Raw genomic sequence first — 24,032 nt, 5'->3', positions numbered from 1 at the left:
GGTAGAGACAGAGAGAGAGGTCTTCCATCCACTGGTTTACTTCCCAGATGGCTGCAACTGCTGGAGCTTGGCCGATCAAAGGCAGGAGCCAGGTGCTTCTTCCTGGTCTCCCACATGGGTGCAGGGGCTCAATGACTTGGGCCATCCTCTACTGCTTTCCCAGGCCATAGCAGAGAGCTGTATGGGAAGTGGAGCAGCCCGGACTAGAATTGGCGTCCATATGGGTTGCTGGCATTTCAGGCCAGGGCTTTAAGCCGCTGAGCCACAGTGCTGGCCCCTTAAATTTACTCTTTAGATTGAAATTTTAGATTCCATCTGAAACAAGTTCACAATTTTAGAAATTTTTTTAAATTTACACAAAATGAAAAAGGGGTGACTACTGATATATCATAAAACCCCATAATTTTCATGAAAAAATCACAGCAATAAGCACCTGCCAAGACAAGAGAATGGTGATGCAGGGCACCCAGCTGGTATTAGAGAACAAGTGACAGAATGTAGCCAGCCTTTCAGGTTGTTCCCTGTGTCCATTTGATATGAGCCCAATGTTCTTTTTGGTAACATTTCCCTGTTGATTTTTGCCACTGTCAGATCCCTCAGACTCATGTTTCTCTACCCCTTCCTTGCAATCAATCACTTCTCCAAGCAGCCTTTTATGACAGGGGGGCATCATAAATCAAGATGGGTGTGATGGTATTCTTGTTGCTGTTAGAGTATCATCGCAAGTAGACCCTTGCCGCAGGTACATCTATGAAATACTTGCTTAGATGCACATCTACATTTTTTTGTATCCAACTACTATCCCATGTATAGTTGAATTTCAGTGTGAACTCACACTGATGCCCCTGGCTCTCATCCAGTACCACAGGGTGATTTTTCTGTACTTGCCTGTAGTTTTTCAAATATTATGGCATTGTAGACCTTTAAGGGGTCTTGGAAACTCATCAAAGTTGTTCTAATCAAACTTCAGAGGGATTATTAACTACTGAAATTGCTAAGCAGCTAGTCATCTTTGTACCTTATATTGGACACAGAGAATTTAGAAATACCTTGAGAAATCAAATTAATTTTTCACTTTTATTTTTTAAAATTCACTTTTCAGGATTAAAACCTATGCAGAACAGTACGAATTCCTGGATTTACTAAACAATAAACACAGTATCTCGTATGTCTATGCCCTATATTTGCATTACCCCTACCCACAAGGTGAGCTATGTGATGAAAATAACAAAACCTGGTCGGTGCCGTGGCTGACTTGGTTAATCATTCGCCTGTGGCACTGGCACCCCGGGTTCTAGTCCCGGTCGGGATGCTGGATTCTGTCCTGGTTGCTCCTCTTCCAGTCTAGGTCTCTGCTGTCACCCAGGAAACCAGTGGAGGATGGCCTAAGTGCTTGGGCCCTGTACCTGAATGGGAGACCAGGAGGAAACACCTGGCTCCTGGCTTCGGATCGGCCCAACACACTGGCTGTAGCAACCATTTGGGGAGTAAACCAATGAAAAAGGAAGACCTTTCTCTCTGTCTCTCTCTTTCACTGTCTAACTCTGCCTGTCAAAAAAAAATGGCCCAAGTACTTGGCCTTTAAAAAAAAAAAAAGAAAATAACAAAACCCACCACCTCTTTTTCTCTTCTGCATTCATCCACGAATGGAACGCTGCTGGAAGCGGCTCTGTCAGCCGAATGGAATGTCCTCAGGGTTGAGGACAGAGAAGGGGGCCAGTGAGCTCACAGGAAGCAGTTTCAGCGGCATCGCTCTTCTCTTCTTTAGGCAGGTGTTTACATCTGCATCTCCCTCTCATGAGAACTTTGGGGTTTGTTATATATCAGTCACCCTAACATTTTGTTTTGTGAATATTTTAATGAGTTTTGTGAAACTCTGTGCCCTAAACGTTTTTAAAGAGCATATTTATTTAATTTTTTAAAAAGATTTTATTTATTTATTTGAGAGGTAGAGTTACAGACAGTGAGAGGGAGAGTTAGAGAGAAAGGTCTTGAGTTGCCAAGGCTATGGAAGCCTGTTGAATTCGCCAACTTTGATCTTATTCCGACAGGGTCATAGTCAAAGTGGAAGTTCTCTCCTCCCTTCAGAGAAAGGTACCTCCTTCTTTGATGGCCCCGTACTTTCCACTGGGATCTCACTCGCAGAGATCTTTCATTTAGGTCTGTTTTTTTTCTCTTTCCAGAGTGTCTTGGCTTTCCATGCCTAAAATACTCTCATGGGCTCTTCAGCCATATCCGAATGCCTTAAGGGCTGATTCTGAGGCCAGAGTGCTATTTAGGACATCTGCCATTCTATGAGTCTGCTGTGTATCCTGCTTCCCATGATGGATCATTCTCTCCCTTTTTGATTCTATCAGTTAGTATTAGCAGACACTAGTCTTGTTTGTGTGATCCCTTTGACTCTTAGACCTATCAGTGTGATCAGTTGTGAACTGAAATTGATCACTTGGACTAGTGAGATGGCATTGGTACATGCCACCTTGATGGGATTGTAGTGGAATTGCCTGGCACGATTCTAACTCCACCATTTGGGGCAAGTCCGATTGAGCATGTCCCAAATTGTACATCTCTCTCTCTTATTCCCACTCTTATATTTCCCAGGGATCACTTTTCAGTCTAGGGAGATTATTGATGCCATAAATAAGAGTGTCAAATTGTTAAGTCAACAACAGGAGTCACTATGCACTTACTTGTCATGTGGGATCTGTCCTTAATGTGTTGTCCAATGTGAAGTAATGCTATAACTAGTACTGAAACAGTATTTTACACTTTGTGTTTCTGTGTGGGTGCAAACTGATGAAATCTTTACTTAATACATACTAAATCAATCTTCTGTATATAAAGATAATTGAAAATGAATCTTGATGTGAATGGAATGGGAGAGGGAGCAGGAGATGGGACGGCTGTGAGTGGGAGGGAAATTATGAAGGGGGGGAGCCATTGTATTCCATAAAGTGTAGTTTGGCAATTTATATTTACTAAATAAAAAAAGACAAATAAGAAAATTTGAACTCCTAAAAGAAAAAAAAAAGAGAGAGAAAGGTCTTCCTTTCGTTGCTCACTCCCCAAATGGCTGCAACAGCCAGAGCTGTGGCGATCCAAAGCCAGGAGCCAGGTGCTTCTTCCTGGTGTCCCATGTGGGTGCAGGGGCCCAAGCACTTGGGCCATCTTCTACTGCTTTCCCAGGCCACAGCAGAAAGCTTGATTGGAAGAGGAGCAGCTGAGACAATGCCCATATGAAGTGTCAATGCCGCAGGTGGAGGATTAATCTACTGCGCCATGGTACTGGGCCCCAAGAGTAGATTTAAACAGCATTTCCTAGCATATACTTTCCTGAATATCTTAAATGTTTACACAAAAAACTTCACCAATAAAAGATGTATGGCATTATGGTAGAATCTCCAAAGCTGGAAATAACTCAATTGTTCAGCAGCTGGTGGCTGGATAAGGAAACTCTGGTACATGAACATGAGGAACTAATACACAGCAATAAAAATGAATGAGTTATTGATATAAGCAATAATATGGATATCCAAGTGTAATCTCTGAAAGAAACCAGTCTCAAAGCATGTACTCACACCCACATACACAGCAGCATTATTCACAATAGCCAAACTGTGGAAATACTCCAAATGTCCACTGATGAAGGAATGGATACATAACATGTTCTCTGTACACACAATGGGACATTTTTCCACCTCAGAATGGAAAGAAGTTCTGACACATGCTGCACTATGATATGGTCAATTTTGTTGTGTGTAGCTTTTTAAAATTACCAGTATATGGGGCTGGCATTGTGGTGCAATGGGCTAAAGCCCCAGTCTGCAGTGCCAGCATCCTGTATGGGCACCGGTTCAAGTCCTGGCTGCTTCACTTCTGATCCCTCTCTCTGCTGTGGCCTGGGAAAGCAGTAGAAGATGGCCCAAGTGCTTGAGCCCCTGCACCCATGTGCGAGACCTGGAAGAAGCTCCTGGCTCTCGGCTTTGGATGGGCACAGCTCTGGAAGTTGTGGCCATCTGGGGAGTGAACCAGAAGATGAAAGACCTCTCTCTCTCTCTCTATATATATATCATATATCATATATCATATATCCCCACCTGTACCTCTCTGTAACTCTGTTTTTCAAATAAATCTTTTTTTAAAATTTTAAAAATGAGCTATGTATCATGTAATTCCCTTTATATGACAGTGTACTCAAAGAACTGTACAAAAGGTATGAATTTTGCTTTCTATAAATTATATCCCAACAAAACATACTTAAACAAAATTTGATTTGTCATGTAATAAATATACGTAACACTTCTATAATAAATATAATTCATAGAATTAGTGACATAGAACCAGGACAACTATGGTTTTCCACAACTAAAGTAAACAAGCTCTTCTTTAATGGACATTTGCACATCCCAGTTCATCACATTTAAAATACTATTATTTATTTATTTATTTTTAACTTTTATTTGAGTATAAATCTCCAAAGTACAGCTTATGGATTACAATGGCTCCCCCCCATATCTTCCCTCCAACCCACAACCCTCCCCTTTCCCTCTCCCTCCCCCCTTCCATTCACATTAAGATTCATTTTCAGTTCTCTTTATACACAGAAGATCAGTTTAGCATATATTAAGTAAAGATTTCAACAGTTTGCACCCACATAGAAACACAAAGTGAAAAATAGTGTTTGAGTACTAGTTATAGCCTTAAATCAGAATGTACAGCACATTAAGGACAGAGATCCTACATGAGGAGTAAGTGCACAGTGACTCCTGTTGTTGACTTAACAAATTGACACTCTTGTTTATGGCATCAGTAATCACCCTAGGCTCTTGTCATGAGTCGCCAAGGCTATGGAAGCCTTCTGAGTTCACCAACTCTGATCATATTTAGACAAGTTCGTAGTCAGAGTGGAAGTTCTCTCCTCCCTTCAGAGAAAGGTACCTCCTTCTTTGATGACCTGTTCTTTTCACTGGGCTCTCACTCGCGGAGATCTTTCAAGTAGGGTGGTTGGTTTTTTTTTTTTTTTTGCCAGAGTGTTTTGCCTTTCCATGCCTGTGATACTCTCATGGGCTTTTTTAAAAAATACTATTATTTATAAGACATATTTTATGTTTCCTCTGTTACTCAAGATCCTGTGAGGGAAATAAAATACACTCTGGGTGTCACTCAAAGGGAAAGTTGAGGCAAGAAGAGATTGATTAGGCTGGAAGCTGTTCTCAGCCCCAGGGCTGGAAGGTGGTAGGGAAGGTGGTGGAGTCCCTGGAGCCCACAGCCAGGGTCACCAGCAGGAGTTAAGAGAGAGCCCCACAGAGAGGGCACCTGAGGCCCAGCAGCAGAGAGACAGCATCCTGGCCTTTTCTCTGCCCTTGTGGTCTCTGTCAGTGCCTCCCAGTGCTTGAACCAATGCAGAGGCCAGCAGGCTGGGAGACTGAAGGATACCCAAACCTGTGTTCCTAGCACATCAGGTAACAGGCAGTGATGGGTCTGCCAGCTCTCAGGCAAATGAAGGCCACAGAGTCTAAGTGGAAAAACCTGCTGTCAATGGAAGCATCCAGATGGACAGTTTTCATTTTCTAGTAAATGAAAATAATCAATGCTCAATAAATCACAAGGATGCGGTGTAGTGATTTTGCTCATTGGAGTGAAAAAGATGAAAATTTCTCAACACAGAGTCCTCGAGGGACGAGGCATGGGAGTGTGAAGAGCTCCTGTCTTTTCAGACTCGAAGGGAAAGGATATAAATATATGTAAATTTGACTGTGCCCTAGAGTAAGACACACGTGTGAGCAATTCAAACCAGTATTCTGATCTTGAAGAAATACATGACTGTCACCAGACATTCAAAAGATTTCAAAGGTCTGACTTAGAATTTAGTATTTGCTTATAATCTTAATGTTATTCCTCAAGGAAATCCACAGTTCACCACTCTGAGTATATTTTCAACGGTCTTTTTTCTGTGATTTTCCCAGATTCTGTGATTTTTTTTAAGCACAAGTTTTTTGAAATCTACACAGCTCCTCTGAAAGAATCTGGGTAATGGTGTGAAGTTATTCCACTCCAACAGCTGTGTCCTCTCCTGAGTAGGGTCCAGGCACCCTGGTTTAGCATCATCCTAACCCAAGCATGCTCTAACTATCTCCCTTCTGGAGAAGGTACTTCCTTTCCACGGATGAGGAGGTCTTGTTCATCTTGGTCTGGGTGCTGGGAACTGGGTAGTGGGGTTGGGAGGAGCTAGCCTTTAGCAGGGAAGACATGCCTGCTTGTGTGGCCATGGGTAGAAGGTCTGCACTGCGGGGCACAGAGATCTCAGAGCTGTGCTAGTGTAAACAGCTGCTCCCAGGTCAGAGGGAACGTGCCTGCTCACTCCATACCTGGGCCAGGTCCTGAGAAAAGGCCTTGGACTAAGTATGCAGGGAGGGTGTGGACTTTTCCAAAAGGGCAGTGGCTGCCTCTTAGGAACTCCAACTGGGGCACCTGCTGCCCTCAGTAGCAACCTTGGGGCCCCTCTGGAAGTCACTTTCCTTTCTCCTTTCCTCACTTCCCACCACACTAAGTACCATATGGAATACCTACAAAATGAGCCTGTGGATGAAAGACTGTCCTGACTACTTCCAATGGGCCCCACATTCCCTAGATCCCACCCAATGCCTTCTTCTGAAGCCCACCTGTCTGCCCCTCCTTTCTGTCTGCCTCACTGTCCAGCATAAGGTCCTGCTCTGGGTCACCAAATAGTACCTGGATTCTGGCATGTCCAAACCCCTCTCTGCCACTGAGCACCTCCTTCCCTACCTCCACCTTGTGAGAAACTCCTGCTTACCTGCCTAGCCCCTTCAACATGGCAGATCATACCTGCTGAACTGCAGCAGCTGACCTGGGACTGACTTCTGTCTTCCTAGAGCTGGGGTCTGATTCTGTAAAAGAAGGCAATGTTGAAGTGGGTCAGAATCTCCAAGGCCCTGGCTACCACTGAGCTCCCAGCTCCTGGTGAGGGGAGATGGAGCTGCCCTATCTACTGTCCTTCCTCATGGCAGAAAATCAAAGTCTTCCCCTACCTGGTGATGCAGGTGTTCTCATTTCTGATCTTAGTCACCTTAAATTTCTCCTCATGTGAGCTCTGCTCCTACCTTGTGGAGAAGCAATTTGGGTAGCCCCTCCTACTAAAAGGGACCCTAGTCTATTCCACATATCCCAGGAGCCAAGGTTGCCCTCAAATCTAGGTGCCCAGCTGCTCCCCTAAACCCAAGAGCTACAGATCCTTGGGTGCCAATGAACTCCCTCTTCCCTGTCCAGGGCTGAGTTACCTAAGAGCACATCCTTTCTATTGCACAAGAATAAAGACACCTGGTTTACAGACACCCCTGCCTCTGGTTCTGACCCTGTGGATAAAGACAGAATTTAGGTGACTTGTCCACCCCTGCCCCATATTTGAAGGCCACTCTCTCAACAGAAGCAGGTCTGCCAATTCCAGGCTGAATGGGAGGAATCAAACAGGTAGCTACCTTTTTAGGTGCCTTTAATAACCTCCCTGAGGACTTTAAGCTGCTTTCCTGTTTTTTTTTTTCTTTTATTTTTAAAGATTTATTTATTTGAAAGGTAGAGTTACAGAGAGAGGTAGAGACAGAGAGAGAGACAGAGGGCTTCCATCCACTGATTCACTCCCCAAATGGGTGCAACCACCGTGGTTGGGCCTGGTTGAAGCCATGAGCCTGAAACTCCATCCAAGTATTCCACATGGGTACAGGGGCCCAAGCACTTGGGTCATCCTCTGCTGCTTTTCCAGACACATTAGGCGGGAGCTAGATGGGCAGTGGAGCAGCCGGGACCTTTCTAGCACCCATAAGGGATGCTGGCACTGCAGGCAGCGGCTTTACCTGCTACGCCACAGTGCCACCCTTTAAACCATTTCTTTAAGGATGCGGCACTTTGATTAGAACCTGGGGTGGTGCTGGTGTTGTGGGAAGCATGCTCATTTTGGGGTCTGACTGAGAGCAGGGAGGGTCGTGCTGGTGATCTGTGCACATACCTGCTGTGGCTGAAGGCACAGTGGACAGGAGGGCTTGTCAATCAGGGCTTATCTCCTGGGAAGCCTCAACATCCCCTGTGCCCCACCTGGGGATGATGCAAACAGGCTCTGTGAAAGTGAAAAGTGGAGGTATGTGAGCACACAATCGGTGGGATACTATAGTTCGCAGGTATTCACAAGATGTGCAACCAAAATGGTGCAGAAATCCAAGCTCCAAGGTAATCCACGTGTGCTCAGTGAGCATGACTGATGATTCACACTCCATGATGTGCATGATAACCAGACAGATACACTCAGTTCTGGTATTGAACAGGAGTGGTTCTGTAGAAATGGTACACTCAAAATCACTATGCAACATCCTGATGCTGCATGGACTGCCAAGACATACATCTACTAGTGTTGAAAACTTCTCCAAAAACCACTATTTGAGGGGAAATCCATTTTACCGAGCAGTAATAAATATATTAAAATATTTATGGAGATATTGAACCAAGAACAGAGTATGTATAATCTATTGTTTTCTATGTCTGTCCTGAAATAGGTAAAGCACGTCCCATCTTTCAGACAACCAGCTGTCAGGAGTTACTACTGATCTTCCACACATAACAGCATTGTCAAGGTGCATATATGGGTTCTGATTATGAATACAATTTTTATGAATGGGATTAGGCATGTGTTAGTATGTGTGACTACATTTAATAGTGAGTGTGTTTAAATATGAGTGTGTGATTGTATTTGGTGAGGAGATGAGTGTGATTTAAGTATACAAATGTGTGTGCAATTAGGTGAGTTCATATGTTTGTATTTGAGTGCATGCTGTGCACACATTTGCATTGTAGTATAAATATGTGTATTTGTATGTGTGTAGTAAAGTGTATCTATTCACCATCATGTCTCTAATCACTGACTTGGATATGGGATGTACAAGTTGGTAGGGAAGTGTCGCTCCCTTGCCCGCAAAGGAACGACACTTCTCCCAGCTGATTGGTCTTCAGTAGACTTTCATTTAAACAGGATAGAAAAAGAAACCCTTGAGCAAGGGGAGCTCCGAAAGAAAGGGGAAGCTCCCGTTACTATTTCACGAACAGCTTATATAGTATATCATTGCAGAAGCATGTAATGCAAGCTTAGTCCATGCTACAGTCCATGCGGCGGTGCTCCAATAGGGTGCCTGATCACGCAAAGTCCATGCACTCCTTGTCCAACCATAAAGGTGATCACATGTCTTCATCCAATTAAGCTCCTGGTCACGTAGCAGGCAACTTGGGTGCTAACAACAAGCTTCCACCTGGTGTTTTCTCAGCCTTGGTCAGTGGGAAAAGAAGTACGGGAAGCCCCAAGGCCATAGTTGTTCTGACTCTAGCCTGGGGTTATGAAACAGTCCCCATATCACAGCTCAACAGAAACCATAAACACCCACACAGCAGTAACTAATGCCAATGGTCAGCAAGCCAGGCCTTAGCATGTGGGCCAATGGCCAGCTCATGGGTCCCCACAGGAAGGATCAAGCTGTATATGTTTTTTTTACAGGGGAAAAGATTAATTTGAACTGAATTTTTATGTATCTTGATTAGTTACAAAAGAAGTCGGTACTCATTACTGAAAACTCAGCAAAAGTTAGGTGTAGAAAAATGACTATTCAGCTGCCTTGACCTGAGGAAGTAACTGGTTTATCTGATGGTTAAAGGAATTCTAGAAACTGCTGGTTTATCTGTGCCTGGTGACTTTATTTGTAAAGGGCTTATATAGCTTCCCTCTCGTGGATATTGTTCTCTTTAGATTCCTGTTGCTCAATATTGAGAAAGTATATTTTCTTAATTATTTTACACATCATCTAGACCTCCAAATCCATTAGCATTGAATGGAGCAAAAGAGTCCCATGGTTCCTATGTAAATTATTGTCATCGAGATCTTCTCCTTAATTGTACCCTGTGGAAAGTCCTTGTCAAGGGTGTTGATACTCATAACTTAAACGATGGGTTATCTCAGTGGTCTGAAAATTGGAAGGAACTGGGGAGAACTTCTCAGGAGATCAGAGAACCCAGTGAGCCTCAGGTGCTCCACCAGCAGCTGCTGGTCTGCCAGGTAACAGGACATGCCTCCTTCTGTGTCAGCCCGGTCTCCCACCAGGGATCCAGGAAGAAACAGTCCCATCCCAAACACTCAAGCGGTCTCTTGAGAGATACTCACTTGGAATTCATGATTGTTTCTGGTGACTAGAAACAAAGAAAACATTGTTGATGAATATTCTCTGCATCCCACACTTGCATTCTCATTGCTGCTATAGGAGAAATGATAATTGCAAATCTGAGGGGAAGGTGAGGTCATAGAATCACAGGAACATATCTCGGGGCCTGATTGCCTCTCCCCCACATGAAGCTGGCTGTTGTGACCACCACACTCGGCGACTGTCCTCCCACTGAGGAGTCAGGTCAGTTTTCTGTTTTTGTCTGCGAGGAAGGAAAACCGATGAACAGTGTGGGTAAATGATCACGAGGAGGAAAAATTCTTCTGGGCTTGATTATAAAGTAAATTGAAGTGTGTCATAAAAATTAAAACAGGAAAGGAAGGAAGAGGGAGGTACAGTGGAAAGTATCACTATGCTTTTTTCTTTTAAAGATTTATTTATTTATTTGAAAGGCAGAGTTACAGGGAGGCAGAGAGAGACAGAGAGAAAGGTCTTCCATCCACTGATTCATTCCCCAAATGACCACAACAGCCTGAACTGCACCGATCTGAAGACAGGAGCCAGGGTGCTTCTTCTGTGTCTCCCAGGCAGGTGCAGAGACCCAAGCACTTGGGCCATCTTCCACTGCTTTGCAAGGCCATAGCAGGGAGCTGAATCAGAGGTGGAGCAGGGGGAACTTGAATCGGTGCTCACGTGGGAAAACAGAACTTTATAACAATGAGTGTGAGGACAACAGCTGTTAGGCTCAAATGTATCCTGTGATATTTCCCCTACTTTAAAATATTCTAATATTGATCTCAGACTCTATAATTTCAACTTATAAAGTATTCACTAGTTCTGTTGTGCATGTGTCTATATTTTAATATATTTCACAAGTGTTTCCCAATGGTTACTAGTTTACTTAATTCAGGTGTTCATGGATAAGTATAGATTCGAAAATTAGAAGTAACAATTTTTATCCTACAATGTTTTATCCCACATTAATGTTTAATGTCCCACAGTTAATATCCAATAATTTCTGTAATATATGCTATTTTATTCTTGGCATAAAAAACTGAGTCCTTCTATAGCCATTCTTTTCTGTTTGTTTCATTGGGGTTATTGATCATATTTCCAGAACTCACTATATAAATATTTCAAAATAACAAGATACTACAAGAATAGTTTATAAATTAGCTCTGGATGCACAAATACTTGACACAGGAAACCATTTTATAAACACATAAGTTTTCTTATGAGAATAATAAAGAAAATAAGTCTCTATGTCTTACAGCCAATTTCATGCCATTTTTGGTTTTCTACTACAGCGTGTCTGCCACATTCAATAAAGCAAAAGACAATCCACTGCCACTTCTCTTCTCCAACTCTACTGAGATGCACACTGGTGAGGTTTTAAGATTGCTTTTATCGTCTTTCCTGGCTTGAAAGAATTCACATATTCAGGGCTAGAAGAGGTAATTTAAGCTTTCCTTCTTTACAGAACCTGTATCAGGTTAATGCCTGTGTTAGGTGAAAGGCAGGGTGGACCAGCTAACACTTTTGGCCCTGCAGTATCATGCAGCCATTCTAATATCGGATGAATTATGCATTCATGTGACTCCAGCTTCTCCTGTAGCACATTCATGCATTCATCTGTATTTTACTAAGAGCTCTAATGCTTTCTTCAGAATTGATAATGGTCTAAAATACATTAAAAATAGCTACAACTATGATCATAAAACAAAATGACCCCAATCTCAAAAAAAGACAATGTATGAAAATAACTAAATAAATGTAAAATGAGTTAGAAAGCAGCTAACTAGCTTTGTTCTATAGCATGATATTTAAATGCATGCCATTTTTTCAGTTGTACTTCCAGGTTCAAGTCCTTACTTTACCCTGAAACATGGTGTGAACATTAACTCTTCTCTGCCTCAGTGCTTCTCCCCTTTGAATGAATATTACGGTAGTACCAAACTCACAGGATAATGAAGAATAATGGAATAGCTACAGGTGTATCCTCAGTGATTTGTACATTATATGTATTCTTTAAAGTCTACCCATATGTTCAATTCTTGGAAGCCCACTAATGAAAAAAAAAACACATTATTTCTAAGTGGGAACTAGTGTACATAGAGAATATTGAATTTAAGTTGACATGATACATGTAGCCCATGCCTCGTTTTTCTATACAGGGTCCTCTGGCTTTGAAAAAAAAATTCCAGTCACTCAAACTTACAGAATGTTCTCCAGAGATTTTATAGTAGGAATGGTCTACTTATTACAGACTGCTGTTGGAATTCTGGGAAATTTCTATCTTCTCTACCATTATCTCTTCCTTTACCTAACTGGGTATAGGGTAAGGTCCACGGGTGTAATTTTCAGACACCTGACAATAGCCAACTCCTTGGTCATCTTCTCTAAAGGAGTACTCCAAACGATGGCAGCTTTTGGGATGAATTTTTCCCTCAGTGATGTTGAGTGCAAACTTGTTTTCTATGTCCACAGAGTGGGCAGGGGTGTCTCCATCAACACCACCTCCCTTTTGAGTGTCTTCCAGGTGATCATAATCAATCCCAGGAACTCCAGGTATGCAGAGTTTAAAGCAAAAGCTCTGAAGTACATGGACCTCTCCAATATCCTCTGCTGGATCCTGCACATGATGCTAAATATTATGGTGCCGATGAAAATGACTGGTCAATGGAGCAATAAAAATATCACAAGGAGAGATTATGGATTCTGTTATGCTGAAGATCATAATAATGTCATAGAATACTTACTGTATACAATTTTGTTATTATTTCCTGATGTTTTCTGCCTGATGCTTATGTTGTGGGCCAGTAGCTCCATGATATTTATCTTGCACAGGCACAGACAGCAGGTCCAACACATTCACAGGACCAGTGTTTCTTGCAAATCAGCTCCTGAGACCAGAGCCACTCAAAACACCCTCGTTCTGGTGAGCACTTTTGTGTCTTCTTACACTCTTTCCTCCATCTTTCATGGGTGTTTTGCTTTCTTAAATAAGCCAAATTTTTGGCTGGTGAATGCCTCTACACTCATTGCTGCATGTTTCCCAATGGTCAGCCCCTTTATCCTCATGAGCCGGAACTCCAGTGCATCTAGGTTCTCCCTTGCCTGGATCAGGAATATAAAATTACCCAAACTTAAGAGAAATACTTAAATTGTGCATATCTGCATATTCTACACGTGTTATTCATACATGCTCCTCCTAAGCTCATTTATGAAACAGTCACAATACCACTGAGTGGTGAGAAAGGCTCTGCTCTCCAATAAACAATCAAATGGTGATTGTAAATGGCATCCTAAGGAAATCTCTGGAACTTAAATGTTATTAATGCCCTCAGTAGAGAAATGTGGAGTCTATATAATAATAAAACAAGATGTGTTAAAACAATCTGCAGATGTTGAAAAGATTCACTTGATAAGACATTGAGTTACATGCTGGGGGCTGACACTGTGGCATAGCAGGTTGAACTGCCACCTGTAGGGCACCAGTTCAAGTCCTGTCTCCCTGATGTAGCAGGTTAAGCCATTGCCTTGAGCGCAGGCATCCCTCATGGGTGCTGGTCTTAGTTCCTGCCACTCCACTTCTGATTCAGCTCCCTGCTAATGCACCTGGGAAGGCAACAGAGGATGGCCCAAGTGCTTGGGTCCCTGTACCCATGCGGGAGACCCAGATGAAGCTCCTGGCTCCTGGTTTGAGCCTGGCCAAGCCCTGGCCATTTTGGCCATTGGGGAGCGAACCAGTGGATGGAAGACCTCTCTCTGCCTCTCTCTCTCCTTCTCTGTAACTCTGCCTTTCAAATAAATAATCAATCAATCTTGAAAAAATTACATTCCCTCGTTCTCTTCCCCTCACACCTTTCTTCTTTCTCCCTTTCTTTTTAGTTTTTGAAATATTTTAAAATAAAATTACAGTAAAAAGGCTTAATTCACAGAATAAGTTTAACAAGTTTAGTTTAACAAGAATAAGTTTAACTAGCTTAGTGGGAATACCGACAATGGCTATAAACAACAATTGAATGGAAAAATGATCATTTCACCCATATGCAGTAAATTTTTTTGTGAGAGGTAAAGTTACAGAAAGAGAAAGGAAGAGACAGAGAGAGAGGTCTTTTATTCATTTCCAAAATGGCTGCAATGGCTGGATCTGGGTTGATCCAAAGCCAGGACCCAGGAAATTCTTCTGGGTCTTCCATGTAGGTGTGGGGGCCCACTTACCTGGGCCATCTTCCACTGCTTTCCCAGGCATATTAGCAGGGAGCTGGATTGGAAGTGGAGCAGCCAGGACTCCAGTCTATAGAAGTCCAAGCACAGGTCAAACAGCTCTAACACATTCAATAGTCCCAGATCTGGAGTCTGACCACTGAACAGAGCAATCCTGTCTGCTCTCAGTTCTGGGTGGCTGAGACCAAGGTGAGGCTTCCAGACCAGCCTAGTTTTAACTATTGGGATACAGTTTAGCTGAATCATCAGTGAACCAAGGACATGAATTCTGGGGACTCTTGGAGAATTGAGGGCCTCATATAGCTGGCAGCTTTGCTTCATACAGCATATTGGACCAACAAAGTCACAACCAACAGAGAAGAGTTTTAACTTACTCTTGCTGAGCCAAGATTTGCTTCAGCTAGCCAGCATTCATTCTTAAATATGTGATTTCTACTTGGCAAACAAGACTTTTGGGGCCCTTTGTTTCTTGCTAGCTGTGGAGTCCAGGGTGACCATATCAGAATGGGAAAGTCAGACTGGACAGTCCCCAGGCCTGTATGGGTCACACATCATTTTCAACAGTACCTCAGTACCCAGCTAATCCATACTTTTAAAAAGCAATTTACATGCTAGCTGGGTCCAACACAAGCCAAAGCCCAAAGGGGTTTCCAGGAAGAGGCCAATCGCCCTTTGACTCCAAATGGAAAAAGTCAACCAAAGGGACTTGTATCATCATCAAAACCTTTGGAGCCCAGTAAGGGCCTTGGGCTTCCTCTTTGGCAACTGAGAGTGAGAGAAACAGGAATTTTTTTTTGCTGTTAGATGGATCTTTGAGCATTGTACACAACCCCAATGAACCTTCAGTGGAAAACAGACTTTAAATTTTTTTAGGTTTTATCTGCCACCTTTACTTACACTGAGATGATTGCATCTCAGGGCTTCTGAGGCTGAGGTTTCCAGCTCACCAGCAAATGGAGTGTTAAGCTAAAAAAAAGAAGCTAATAAAAACAGCTAAAAATCAGCCAAGGGAATGTTAATACATAGTGAAAACTTAGAAAACCTAGAAGTTGGTGGGACTTATGCTAACTCCCACCCTGCTATCTAGTTGCAAGTGGCAGTGGAGTTTGTCTACCTAACATTTATCAAGCTAGACTTTGGGATAATTCCCTCTGCTACTTATTAAATGGAGAAGCATAAGAGTATAAAATATTCATCAGTATATACTATGTTGTAAGAATTCTAGCAAGTTGGTGAATCCATTAAGAATCATGAAACACCCCCCCACACACACACACATACACATGGTCACATTAGCTTTCCTTTCCCCAATGCTAGCAGTTGTCATGTATCTGTCAGCATCACAATGGTCACCAAGGTTGCCCTGCAATGTGAGGCACTGTAGATTTTACCCCATTTCCCAAGTCAACAAGTCTGCCTGTCTGTTTCATGTGTGGGGGCTGAGAAAGATGTTCTTTGTGGCATGATCAACTCAAGAGCTTCATGGGCACATCTGCTTCCCTTGCTCCACCAAGTTCCATGGAAGTGATGCAAAGAGGCCCCAGCAGATGATGCACATGGTAGATTTGGATCATGGCCGAAAAGCTTGGAGCCTAAGAAACTCATAGTCTTCAATAGTGGGTTGTAATTAGACCTGCACAGTCTTAGTCTCAGAGGAGGCATTCTCTTTCCTACACTGGTCAGGTCATTAATCTGCCCATTGCTTTGGTGAGCAGATCTATTATATCTTCCAAATCTCTTGTTATTGAAACAAGCAAACAGCTTGAAAAGGTAGCCTGGAAGAGAAGTTTATACAGGGTGTTGGGGGAAAAAAAGCTTGAGAAAACTATGGAGGGTTTTCTCCTAGCACCGTTGTGTTACTCCCTTTGAAATATGGGCATAAGTGATCCCAGGATCAGAAAGGCCCACTGGGGGCCGGGGTTCTGGCATAGTGGGTTAAGCTGCTGTCTGCAATGGCAGCATCCCATATGGGCCCTGGTTTGAGTCCTGGCTGCTCCACTTCCAATCCAGGTCCCTGCTAATGGCCTGGGAAAGTAGCAGAGAGCGGCCCAAGTGCTTGGCGCCCTGTACCCATCTGGGAGACCTGGGAGAAGCTCCTGGCTCCTGGCTTCAGCCTCCACCAGCCCTGGACTTTGCAGCCATTTGGGGAGTGAATCAGTGGATGGAAGATTCTCTCTGTCTCTCACACTCTCTCTCTGCAACTCTGCCCTTCAATAAATCAATAAATCTGAAGAAAGGTCCATAGAAATTAAAACTGATATTGGTGTGTGGAACATGATTGCTTAAGAGTGAGGGAGGCAGGAATTAGCACAGGGAATGGCTAGAGACTTTGTGGAAAAATCAACTCCAGAAATGAGATGTTGATAAAGTGGGTGAGGCAGGAGTCGCTGAGAGAAACTGAGAGAAAGTATAACCTGACACTTCCAGCATCAGTGGAAGTTTCTTAGCTTGATGGAAAAGGTAGGAACCACAACCCACGGAATGTAGTGCTAATAAAATGTAACTGGTAATGATGTTTAGCAACAAGGGATGATAGTATTTCTTTGGCTTTAGGATAGGAAAAGATTTCTTAGAGACATCAAAAATCATGGGCTGTGAAGGCACACATGAAAAAAACTAAGATTGCATTAAAAGTAAAAATTCTTGAGAGAGGGAGAGAACAAAAAAGGTTTCATATTCTGCATAGCGAATTCAAAAAGAAACAGCCCACAGACAGCCCACGTGATAGGAAATAAAGTTGGCATCGTGGACTAATGGCTACTTAAAAAAAGGGCTTATCAAGTGCATTTGTCAGCTTTTTATTGCCATAGCAAAATAACTGAGAAAGCTACACTCATAAGCAAAGATGTTTATTTAGCTCACAGTTTTGGAGGCTGAAACCCCAAACAGAAAAGCACAGGTTTGGTGAGGGCTGTCCCTTGGCTTCAACGCCCCATGAAGCAAGGCAATGGCAGGAGTGTGTGCAGAACTGAGCACCTCACATCCCAATGCAGGAGGCAGAAAGAGGGAGAGGGAGCAGGCATATTCCTTTTATGGATGCCCACCCATGAGAACTACAAAGGGGTCACATGAGAACTACCTCAAGCCTTCAATGACTTAAGGGTCTCCCACTAAGCCTCACCTCTTAAAGCTTTCATTATAGCTGTCAATACCACCATGCTGAGGATCACACTTCCAATGACAAGGGACACCCACGTCACATCCAAAACACAGCACCCAATGTCTACTAAACAAGGGAAAGGATGCACAACTTCCTTAGTAATCAGAGAAATACAAGCAAAACAACTAACCAGTATCAGCACCCACTACCCAGAAGGCTAAAATGAAAATGATGGAATATACCAAGTGTTGACAAAGATGTGAATAAACCAATGATCTAATGCATGGCTGAGGCTTGTAAAAATCGCACAAACCCTTTGGAAACTGTTTTATATTTTAAAAGAATTCTTTATCAACATAAACCTATCTCCAAACTATTCTACTTCTCTACACACACATGCACACACACATACAAATTCATACTTGTATCACTAAAACATAGGTCTAGAATTTACATACCAGTACTGTTCATAATAGCCCCAAGCTGAAAACTGCTCACATGGACATCAAGAATGGAATTATTACCATATATTTATAAAATGGAATACTATACAGCATTGCTAATGACCCACAGTGACGTGTAATACTGCAGATAAATTCACAAACATATAGAAAAGGAAAGCAGAAGAGTTCATGTTGTATGGTTGCTTTTATATAAAGTGCAAAACCGATGACAGTGATTTATGCTGTTCGTTGTCTGAATAACAGAGACTGGGAGCAGGCACATGGATGGAAGCATCGAACAGTAGTCTGCTTTTTATCTAAAAGCTGTTGTCAGAGGTATGTTGAGTTTGTGAAATTCCATAGAGAGTGCATGTGTATGCATCTTGAAAATATTCTGAAATCCATGTCATCAATTAAAAAACAGAAAGATCAATGGATTAGTAGTGTTGTGATATCCTTGTATCCTCAAGATAAAAGTTAAAGGTATTCAGCACCTTTGTACTGTCATTAGCTTAAAAAGTAATTTTAAGGTGAAAAGTCGAGATGGTGTGTATGAAACTGTGAAAATAAAAATGCAGACATTTAAAAATATCTTAAGAGTGTATGAGAAGATAGAATCAGAAAAATAGGGAGATGTAAAGACAATCACATAATACACTGGCAAATTGAATCCCAATTACATACATTTTTATACTAGTCATAATTAGACTAATCATTTCTGTTTCAGTAATATTGTCTGATTATATTTAATGTTTAGGATATATGCATATGGCTAAAATATTAGGAATAATGTTTTATAATGAAAAACACATTGAGATTTAATGCTATAACTAGTACTCAAACAGTATTTTTCACTTTATGTTTCTGTGTGGGAGCAAACTGTTGAAATCTTTACTTAATGTATGCGAAACTGATCTTCTGTATATAAAGAGAATTGAAAATGAATCTTGATGTGAATGGAAGGGGAGAGGGAGTGGATAAGGGGAGGGTTGCCGATTGGAGGGACGTTATGGGGGAGAAGCCATTGTAATCAATATTCTGTACTTTGGAAATTTATATTCATTAAATAAAAGTTAAAAAAAAACAAAAACTAAAAAAAAAGAAAAACACATTCTAGGTAATTTTAACCAATTGCATAGCCAGCATTGTTATATAAATATGATAGACTTTAAAATAGTTTGCTATGACTGTAATAAGTATTATTTTTGTATTTCTAAATGTAAAAGCTTCTAATATTGCTTGATAGCAAATATAATGTCACTGATTAAAATATTTTTCATCTTGCTTTGTGATCTAATATCTGATTAATATTTCTTAGTGCCTTTTATCAACTAAATATGTTGTTATTTTTATGTATAAATTATTTTAATTGTATAAATTTATGGGGTAACTTGTAATAATTTGATGTCTACATTCCATGGGTAATGATCAAATAAGGTGAGTGTTTCTATCTCATTAAAATGTGTAAAGATACTTTTTGACTAGCACTTATAAATTGTACATACTTATGGGGTACTGTGTGTATTTTAATAAATGTGTACAATGAGTAGTAAGTAAATCAGGGTAATTTACACGTTTTTCAACTCTTATGTTCTTCATATGCCCATTATGTCAAACTAATTCTTTTGTTTTTTGAAAAAATATAGAAACTATAATAAGTATAATATGTAGAAACTATAATAACTATAGCAAAATGTTGCATCAGTTTTAATGCAAATACAGGCATAATGTATGAAAATGTCATCTAAAACTGGAAAATAATCATTTTGCTTCTTTGGAAATCTATCTGTCATCATCTCCAGATAAAGAGAATGAATTAATAACTCTTCACCTCCAAATGGCTATTTCTCCACCATTTCAAGTAAATTTCATAAAAGTGAAGTTTTCTCTGTTTTCTCAAATGGTCATCTCACATATGGTTACTGTCTCCTTTTCAACAATTCCAAGCTGAGTTCATTTCTGCATATTGCAAACTTTCATTTCAATATTCCATATTGAAAACTATGCAAAAATTTCATTATAATCTACAGGATGGAATTTTTTTATTGGATAGAATTCAAACTACAGTACTACAGGCATTCACAAAGTTGCAATGATATAGACATTTACATAATAATTACCATCATAGTTTATTTACAACTGCTCTTATGAGTTATTGATTATTGGGACAAAGTTCACTCTGTCTTGTTCGCCACTCGCCCATACTATGATTGTTGCATATTGAGCCTTTCAGCTCTGTAGGGATGTGTCCATCGATGACTGAACAAAAATGGGCAAAAATAGACAATTTACATATTCATGATTAATTTAGGAAATTCTGAAATCCTTGTTCAGATAGGGCAAAAGCTGAGTACACAGGAGTCACAGTCATGTGAACAACGGGGCAGGCAGCTGGGAAACAGGCACTGAGTAAATGTGAAGTGTTCATCAGCAAACTCCTGGGATTATCAAGAAGAGTAATCCAAACTTGAAAAATGCAGGATTTGGTGTAAGGATGCTGTGGGTAGCTCTGGAAACAGGGAAGGATTTAGGGGAGAGACTCCTATGGATATGTTGGACCCACCACTTGTGCTTGTACAGAATGAAAACCATGAAGCCGCTGGCCCAGAGCATGAGACCCAAACACAGAACATGAGAAAGTGACAGCAAGGCTGCATGGAGAAACACTGCCTACCCTAGAACAGTACTCCATGTCCTGTTGTGATATTTGTGTTTGGCCATCTGCCAGTACACACGTAGGAAAAATGACTTTTACCAGTATATAGAGTCCAACAGAAGAGAACGGCGAAACCAGTTTACTTGGGACTGGCATTTTAAGCTTTGTCCAGCTGGAGCTTATGGGGCTGATGGAGATTGCCTGGAAGACACTTAAGAGGTGGGTTGTACCAATGGACACACCCTGGCCTGACCTGTGAATGTGGAAAATAAATTTGCATCCAGCATCACTGCGGAAAGGCCTCAACCCCAAAGCCATCATTGTCTGTAGGATTCCTTCAGAGTTGCCTACTGTCAGGTGGTTTGTGACGGCAGCTTCCCATATCAGGGTGCTGGTTTGAGTCCCAGCTGCTCTGCTTCCAATCCAGCTCCCTACTAAATGCACCTGGGAAAGCAACAGACTTGGATCTCTGCACCCATGTGGGAGACACAGAGTTCCTTGCTGCTGGTTTGAGCTGATCCAGTCCTGGCTGTTGCAGCCACTTGGGGAGTGAACCAGTGTATAGGATCTCAATCTCTCATTCTCTTTTCCTCTATCTCCCTCACTTTTACTTGCCCTCATCCATGTTGCTCTTTCAAATAAATAAATCTCTCACAAAAGAAAGAAAGTCTCCCCAGCTCACCCTGTTGGAGGACGATGGGCTCAGGATGAAGGTTCCCGCAGGCAGCATCGTGGGGAGGGTGAGAGCCAGACGCCAGGATCCCCGTTTTTGAGTCAATCACTTCTCTCCCCTCTGAGCCACCATCATCATATCACCAACAGAGGTCAGGACCATGTGGCTCTGGGGAGCGGAGGACTCTTTTTTCTCAAATCTTTTTTTTTTTTTTTTTTTTTTTTGCTAATTACCAAGAATGACGAAAAGCTTCTAGCTATGTCACTTAAGAGAATTCAGTGGTGGGCCAGTGCTGGCTGCTCCACTGTGATCCAGCTCTCTGCAGAAGCCTTGGGAAAGCAGCAGAATATGGTCCAAGTCATTGAACCCCTGCAGCCATGTGGGAGACCATCAAGAAGCTCCCGGCTCCTGGCTTTGGTTCGGCTTAGCTCCGGCCATTGCAGCCACCTGGGGAGAGAACCATTATATGGAAGATCTCTCTCTCTGCCTCTGTGTCTGCTTCTCCTTCTCTCCCTTTAACTCTTTCAAATAAATAAAAAATCTTTACAAAAGAAAGAGACTGCAGAGTGTTTTGCAGAGGCTCTTTCTTTTCATTGACCCTGGAGACAAACAGGGCTCACACAGAGGGGAGCAGAAAATGCCCAGCCTGTTATGAGGGGCTGGCAAGGAGGCCATGTGTCTGCTGGATGCTAGGCTGTTTTGGGAGCTCATACCAAGATAGAGAGATCTCTCCTAGTCCTCTTCCCACTGAGCTGCACCACATTAACTAGGTGTGCATGAGGGGGATTTCCAAAAGATACAAGTGAAAGCTCAGTGGTGTAGCCAGGTGCCCAGTGCCAGTGTTTCCGAGATGCTGTGCATCAGATGCCTGGCAGGTCTATCCTCCACCTGTCTAGAGAATCAGACCCTGCCTTCTGCATTTGAGAACCCTGGAGGGTCCCCACAGCCCTCTATTTTTTCCTGAGTTTTCAGTAATAAGCTGTGTTGCCTTTATATTCACTTAAGAAATATAAGTTCAGATTACTTCTTTAAGTTTCCCAACAGACTAATCTACATAATATTTTGGCCTGAATTCAAAGCTCCTAAATTTCTTTTAAAAAATATTTACTTGAAAGACTGTGTTTCTGTGTGTGCATACTCGTTACACACACACAAACACACACACACAAAGAGAAACTTTCGACTGCTGGTTTATTTGCCTGAGAGCTGCAACAGGCAGATGTGGACCAGGCTGAAAGCAGGAGCCAGGAACTCCATCCTGGTCTCCCACAAGGGTGGCAGCAAACCAACCACTTGTGCCATTTTTTGCTGCTTTCCCAGGCTCATTATCAGGGAGCTGAATCAGAAGTGGAGCAGCAAGGACTCGAATCACTACTTTAATGTGGGGTGTTGGTGTCTCAAGCAGTGGCCTAACCCACGACACCAAGAGGCTGGCCCCTGCTTCTCAATTTCCAAGAGATTAAAGCGAACTCTATGGGTCACACTTGCAGTGACAAGGAGCCGAAAGACTGAGGAAATAATTATTGCCGGATTTTCTTAGAGAAGTAACAGGGTTTAAAACTGAACCATGAAGTTTTGGAACATTTACTATACCCCAGAGAGCATTTACAATACTTCACATGTGTGTATGCAAAGATCATTCATGTTGACCTGTCCTCATTTTACAAGTGAGCCAGGCTTCACTCGAATAAGAATGGGAGGAAATAAAGTAGCTGAACAGCAACTCACTAGGCACAGACATCAGAGGCAGAGAAGAGAAACATGGGTTTTCAAGTTCTAAAAATGGTCACAGCTTGTAGCCATCACTCTAACATCAGTGTGGCCCCGGGCTCAAGGAGTGGAGTTTGGGGAGGATTGGCCTGTATTCCTGGCACAAACACCAGCTTGACTGAGATTTTCTGCAAGTTAAGAAGGTGCAAAAGCGATACACATGGAGCAGAAACCTCATTTCCAGGTCGGAGTTTGATCTTTTCTCAGGCTGTGGTCCTTGGTACCAGAGTCTCTGGAAGTGCCAGGCAGGGCGCCCGGCAACCCATCAGCCACACAGTCCCGAGGATCCACAGCCATACTCTCCAATGTCCCTCATTGCTAAGCTGTGAGGATTAGTAGGTTAGGTGCATTAAACATAATTTTGACCTCTAATATTTTCTAATTAGCGTCAGCACACAGCCTCTCTCTAAAACAATGAGAATACCTTGAAGAGTTCATGAAAAATTGAATTACAAGAGAAGTTTATGCCAGTGTACCATCATTTTCAATTCCATGAACATGAGGAGTCTTTCAAATGCTTATTGATAATGCCCAGTGTGAGAAAGCATGAATGGATTACATTTTTTTTTGCACCTGAAAGTCTTACTTTGAATCCAGTTTTGCATGAGTGGCTTATAGGATTAGCAACAGTCTGAGAAGGAGGAAGGGAGGGTGAGGAAAGAGAGAGGGGGAGGGGGAGAGATCTTCCATCCACTGGTTCACTCCCCAAATGTCTTCAAGCCATGAATTCCATCTGGGTCCCTCCTGTGGCTGACCGGGGTCCATCCTCCAATACTTTCCCAGGCACAGAAGCAGGGAGCTGCTCAGAAGCAGAGCAGCATAGACTCCAACATGGGATACCAGTGATGCAGACGGCTTCAGCTTAATTTGCTTAACTTGCTGGGCAAGACCATCTCCTCCCTTAAACACGCCCTTCCCATGAACAATTTTAGGAGCTTTCATATAGTGCTAA

At 42.3% G+C, this 24,032-nt stretch overlaps 1 protein-coding gene and 1 pseudogene across 1 annotated transcript; one reads left to right on the top strand and one right to left on the bottom strand.

Annotated features, from left to right (window-relative positions):
- The first annotated feature begins 12,429 nt into the window (after positions 1-12,429).
- ORYCUNV1R1626 (vomeronasal 1 receptor oryCunV1R1626) lies at positions 12,430-13,371 on the top strand. The gene has a single exon (NM_001167312.1). The coding sequence runs from the start codon at positions 12,430-12,432 to the stop codon at positions 13,369-13,371; it is 942 nt and encodes a 313-aa protein (NP_001160784.1).
- Positions 13,372-20,311: 6,940 nt separating this feature from the next.
- ORYCUNV1R-PS1524 (vomeronasal 1 receptor oryCunV1R-ps1524 pseudogene) lies at positions 20,312-21,138 on the bottom strand (annotated as a pseudogene).
- Positions 21,139-24,032: the final 2,894 nt, after the last annotated feature.

This window comes from Oryctolagus cuniculus, chromosome 18 (genome assembly GCF_051225735.1).
Source record: "Oryctolagus cuniculus isolate XC-2025 breed Fujian yellow rabbit chromosome 18, ASM5122573v1, whole genome shotgun sequence".
Taxonomy (NCBI): Eukaryota; Metazoa; Chordata; class Mammalia; order Lagomorpha; family Leporidae; genus Oryctolagus; species Oryctolagus cuniculus.
Note: the sequence above shows the minus strand (reverse complement) of the source record. Positions and strands in the feature narration are given on the sequence as shown.